The sequence below is a fragment of the Sapajus apella genome, unplaced genomic scaffold, assembly GCF_009761245.1.
Source record: "Sapajus apella isolate SASKATOON/1434 unplaced genomic scaffold, GSC_monkey_1.0 scaffold1, whole genome shotgun sequence".
Taxonomy (NCBI): domain Eukaryota; kingdom Metazoa; phylum Chordata; class Mammalia; order Primates; family Cebidae; genus Sapajus; species Sapajus apella.
The window spans coordinates 1,733,097-1,739,139 of NW_022436941.1; the positions used below are offsets into that span (position 1 = coordinate 1,733,097).

Sequence of the window (6,043 nt, forward strand, 5' to 3'; positions counted from 1 at the left end):
TTTTTTGTAGAAATGGGGTCTCACTGTGTTTACCAGGTTGATCTCAAACTCTTGGCCTTAAGCGATTCTCCCATCTTAGCCTCTGAAGGTGGTGGGATTATAGGCATAAACTGCCATGCCTGGCTCATTTTCTCTTTATTTCTTAATTTATTCCACATGCTTTAAAATTTGTCTTGGTATAGTTTGCTATAACCACTAAAACATTTGATTGGCTATTGATCTTATTCTCCACCGTTTCCCTGGAGTAATCTTCTTCTGCCTATTCACTCTCAGTAAAGATTGTCAGCCTTTCAGCTTAGATCTTTTACCTAGATGTTCTCAGTCTCATGATGTATTGTCTACAGATGATGAAACCTATCTAGTACAAAATTATAGTCGTTTTATAGTCAGGGAGTGCCAGGTTTTTGGGTTTTCTTGTCATATGGCTCAGTAAGGGTTACCAATACAGAGTCAGCCTCTTAGGATGCATATTGGGCCCTCTTGGCTGTAAAACTATGAAGCCTTATGATACATTTTTATACCCTCCTTTTTCTTAATGGATAATAAGGGAGAAAAACAATCTCCTGGTAACATTTTAGAAAGACGAATGTACTTTTAGCTAGATATTGTTTTTAGTTTGTAGAATGATAACCCTCTCCTGGAAAAGTAAATATAATCACAGGAGAAATGTGAGCGATAGTTATGCTCTTCTGTTTCCTAAGAATTCAGAGAATTATGTCATGCAAGCTTGGCCCTTTTAGTTCTCAAACTAGAGTTAATAAAACTGTTTCTCTGTCCTCTCCTATGAAGCAGTAAATGTCTCCTGTTGAAGCTGAGGGAGCTGTCCTCACTCTCTTTCTTTATATGGTAGTCTTGAGCTCCTCATGGTCTTTTGGGCATCTTTGTGTGCGTGTTTTGTGAAAAGGAAAATTTTACTGATACTGATTCATACTGATAAATGGCACATCCAATCTCTCAGTGATCCCCTTATTATGTAATCTTAGCATTGTTTTTCTTTCTGGCAGGAAGTTCCCATTTACAGGCCCTGTTAGTCCTCCCACATCTTGGCTCAGTGTACCTCTTTTGGTTTCTCTTTGTTGTCGTTTCTGTTCAAAAATTAAGCTCTTAAAATATGAACAGTTCTAAATCTCAGACATTAATTTAATCTACTTCTTTCAAAATCTACTTTGAATTCAGAGGAGTCAGGAGGTAACCTCATAGGGTTTTTATCTCTCCTGTGGGGCTTTATCCAGGGCATTAAGGATTTGCTAAGATATCAGGGGTATTGGGGTGAGTGTGTATATATCTAACGTGAGGCTTACTGTAAAATCACTTCATAAGCATACTTTACTTTTAGAGACATGCCTTGTGCAAAGGGAAGAGTATTTTTATGACATATAACCGTCTTTATTATCTAAAGAGACCCGAGTTCAAATGTTGGCCTTTAAATTATCATACCAGTGACTCTAGTCTGTTGTCTAAGGGATATATTCTAACATACCTCTGACTTACTGCAAAAAGGTCCAGGATTAGCCTAGATGTGATATTTAAGGGAATTAATTGCCAGAAATATCAGTTGATTTTAATATCGTATATCTGTAGTGAATAGGGGACAAGAATCACATTCCACAGCTATAATATTTTGCTGTAGCAGTGGTGGCTGCCTGTACTATGTAACTAAATTATCTCTAAAAATTGTGTTTTCAATTCATGACTCCAAGTTTTTAAAGATGGGAAGAACATAAAGTTCTTTTCTTTGAACAGTATTCTGAAGTTTACAAGATACATTCCTGCATATGATCCCACTTGATCCTCATGACAGTTCCACAAGCTGTGAAAGGCAGCTCTTGTTCTCCCCATTTTATAGATGGTTAACCAAGAATCCAAGATCAAGCAGAAATTGCCTGAGGTCCACATAGCCAGTCAGGGCTTGAAGAGAACTCAGGTTTTCTGTCTCTCGGCTTGGCAATATTCTCCAAGCATGAATATGACTCCTGGGACCATGGACTTGGGTATTTTGTTGTTGTTTATAGGCAAACCACTCTGCAGCCCGTTACAGAGTGATTTATCAAAGAATTCACATGAAGTTAAACACAAATACATGGAACTAGAGGCAACACAGAAAGATGTGACTGGGAAAGGGTCAGGAATTTGGAGTCATAAGGACGTTGGCGGCTAAACAGTAGATCTTCTCTGGTGAGGCTCTGTGGAATTAGAGGTGGGACACGGCCTGATCAATTAGGGCAATATTAGAGGCAGGAGTTTTAGAATAAAAGGTGAGTGTCACAGAAGCCAAGGGGATCTGGGTGAATGTGAGGGCTATGAAGGCTGCTCTCTACTCTGACAGTCTGCCAGTCAAAAGAAGATGCAATTTATTGTGCCATGGTAGGGCCACTCTTAGGAAAAATCCTGGCTTATATTGAAGGGGAGATATATCCTGTTATGAGAGGAAGAGGGTTTGCTTTAACGATTCGAGTCACATATTCCCCCTTGACTCTTCGTTTTCCACTTTGAATTCTTAACCTTTCCTATGTTGTTTCTTAAGCTTCCTTGGGATAAGAGATCTCAATCCAGTCTTATTCTTTATAAATTTTTGTGCATGTAGCAATAGATTGTCTCTATGTAATAATATTAATATTGGGCTTGTGGCTTTTCCCCCCAGAGGAACAAAGGAACAGCATCATCAACTCCAGTTTGGAATCTGTCTCATCAAATCCAAACAGCATCCTTAATTCCAGCAGTAGCTTGCAGCCCAACAGGAACTCCAGTGACCCAGACCTGAATGTGGTCAAACCCACCCGGCCCAACTCACTGTAAGTATGATGTCCAGCTGCCTACCACACAAGGGCTTTGGTCAGCCATTCCACCCAGAATTTGCTATCTGGCTCCATCTGGCTTTGGACCATTGTCCCCTGAACATTATTTAAACCTTCTCCCTAAACTGGGAGCTCAACTGGCTTGTTGTGGGTTTTTAAAGCATCATCGTCTCAGAGGGAGTCGTTACTCTTAACATACTGCTTCTTAGCCTTGGTGATTTTTATTTACCGTCCTGCTGAGATGGCTTTGGTGATAGCTATTGCCTGTGCTGGCTGCTGGGCATGAAAAGCAATTTCTGTAAGATCTGCAAACATCCAGGGGCTGTAGCAACTCCGTGGCCCAGTCTGTTTCTCTCATCCGTGTCATCTCAGTTTCCCTCCCCACTGACTATGTTGGGAATGTTTGACGCTACCTCCGTGTCCCCTTCCATAAGGAAGAGCCCCCAGGAGCCCTTTGTGTCTTCACATCCTCAAACCTTAGCATGACTGTGGCCTCTTAACAGAGACTATGACAGAAAGGAACCCTTTTTGCTTTATTTTGGGCATTGGGCACCCACAGTCAGGACAGACTGGGGGCTGGTTGTCTAACCCTCCGCAGAAACTAGATCTACTCTGCTAGGATCAGAAAGTTCTCCCTCTTTGTTTCAACCCACATTGCTTCACATGCTTCTTTAGACCACCCCATAAATCTTGTCAACTAAAGCCCTTGCAGAAAGAATGTGAGGCCATGACCAGAACAGTTGGACTCTCAGCTACAGTTATGTAAGACTCAGGAAAAACAGAGATGATTTTGCCTTTCTGTAAGTGAAAATAGATTGAGGTTCAGCCACAGACTGTCTTCAGGGCAGTTGTTTCACTTGGGGAGACACTAGCATGGCAGTGAGGTGCTAGGATGTCAGTAACCTTTTCCTGCTCCTCCGCATGTCATTGTTTCATGACAGCACCCTGCCATTCAGTTGCTTTGAGATATTTACAAATCTGCAAAATGCGCCTGATAACTTTTGCCTTAGAAGACACTAAGGGGTGGCCTGGTACGGTGGCTCATGCCTGTAATTCCAGCACTTTGGGAGGCTGAGGTGGGCGATCACCAGGTCAAGAGATGAAGACCATCGTGACCAACATGGTGAAACCCCGTCTCAACTGAAAAAAATAACAAAAATTAGCTGGGCATGGTGGCACATGCCTGTAATCCCAGCTACTCAGGAGGCTGAGGCAGGAGAATCGCTTGAACCCAGGAGGCAGAGGTTGGAGTGAGCCGAGATTGCACCACTGTTAAATGCTTGGGAGGAGAGATGACTCCAAAAGGGACTTAAGAGGTACATAGTAAAAATGTAACTAGACTATAGGATGAAATCTTAAACTGAGAATATCAGGTCTGTTAAGTTGTTGGCAGCTTTAAATCATATTGATGTTCAGGAAGTTTAATTATTTGCCTGTTGAGTAGTAAATCACATGTTCATTCACCAAGAAGTGGACCAGTGCCTCAGGAACTCAAAATAATTGAGTTTGTTCCGCCTATGGGCGGGCAGTGAGTCTCTTCTGGTTCTCCATGGCTGGGCTTGCCTAGGGAGCCTTCCTGCCTTGAGGTTTGGCCTTCTCAGGCTCTCCTATACCCATTTTCCTAGACTTCAGGGAGATTCTATTTTCTTGACTTGTTTTTTCTTCCGTTGGTTTAATTTTCTGTACCTAGCAGTTGCTGAAGTTATTTCTTGCTGTGCATGATCAAGGTTGAATTTCTAATCCAGGTTGCTTAACATCCCCTGATTTTAGCCAGCCACTAATCTTTTTTTTTTCAGTGGCTCATAGATGTGGGCCCCTGAGTCACTGCTGAGTACAGTGTGTACAAAGAGGTTGCTTAAGCAGCTAAGTGGAAAAGGGGGTTGTGTCTTTTAAACAGGTCCCGGAGGAGAAGGCTTGGGATTTTTTATTTTTTAGGCATCTAGATGCGATTTTTTTTTTCATAACATCCTAGGAATTGCTCTGCCCACTTCACACCATCCAGAGGGACTGTTCCCTGCCTGTGGATCTGGGGGGCTTTCCTGGGGAAGGGAGGGTGATAACAAGAATTGTTCTACTTGTTTGTCTCTGGAGGAGGACTAGAAGAAAAAGTGTGGGTGTACTTTCAAGAAGACTGCTGTCCTTCCAAGCCGAGTGAGTTGCTGATTGATACCTTTGAGTCTTGAGGTCAGGGAAGGTTGTTCCTGAGGTACCAGTACCAGCACTTATACCAGCGTCTGCCATGGCCCTGAGTGGGAGCCATGCTAGAGACCCTCATAAGTTCTGCAGGCAGGCTCACAGCCACTTCTCAAACCCAAGGCAGTGAGGTGATTTTCCTGGGTTCCTGCCTGCCTGATGTTTTCTGCCTGGGGTTTGCTTGTGTGGATCCTGCATGGCTGTTAGGCAGTCCTAACAAATGGACGCACAGTACTTTCCCTGAGCAAATTGATTTCGAGAAATCTGTCAGCACACAGACGTGCCACAGTAACCATCACCCGAGACCTCTTGGGTCTCAGCCTCAGCTGTGGACCCTTTCGTTCTCTCCATCGTGTTCAGTTTGAAGTGTCCAGAGATCCTCCAGTGAGAACACTTAATGATGCAGATGAAAATGAAGAACAAAGGTGGGCCAGGAGGATTACCAGTAGCTTGACTATTAAATAGGCATGAGGTAGGAAACCAGTCACCAGGAAGCTATCTGTTCCTTTTATTTCACTCCTTTATGTCACTATTTTTCATAATGACCGGGATAACATTCTGACCAGATAGCAATCATAGTGAAAGAAACATGTTTGTTACTCATGATACAGTGGTAACTCTGATAATACATTTTGCGGTATCATTAATCTTCTCTAATTCGCCAAGGACTTCAGGGCCCTCTTATTTACATGAATGTCATGCTAAATCAGGCATCAAAATTAGAGATGCCATCATTCTACCTGTGCCAGGGCAAGGCCGCTGGTTTTAAATCTTTGGCAGGTCCTCAGCTTGACTCCTGAAGTAGCCATCTCTCCTGAAGAACAAAGGACAATTGGTAAGTCAGGAGCAACGCCCAGCTAGTCTGAAATTGTTAGCAGCTGTGGCTGAACCTATTTTATGCCCAGACCCATGCATGCTAAGCTACCTGGAGTAAACCAGAAAAGGAGGGTTCCTGTCTTCTCCAGGAGTTCACAGTTTAGCTAAGGAAGAAAGGCAGTGAGTGGTATATGGCAGTGCTAATGGGGACAAGTTATAGTGTGTTCAGCATTCAGCCA

General features: G+C 42.9%; 1 protein-coding gene across 6 annotated transcripts in view; it reads left to right on the forward strand.

The window, feature by feature from the left end:
• Positions 1 to 6,043, forward strand: part of ARHGAP26 (Rho GTPase activating protein 26) — a 462,881-nt gene that overhangs the window by 367,573 nt on the left and 89,265 nt on the right. For all 6 annotated transcript variants that reach the window (XM_032291490.1, XM_032293486.1, XM_032292845.1 and 3 more), the window contains exon 20: positions 2,642 to 2,792. In XM_032291490.1, coding sequence (XP_032147381.1) covers positions 2,642 to 2,792 — 151 coding nt within the window. The remainder of the gene's footprint in view (positions 1 to 2,641; positions 2,793 to 6,043) is intronic.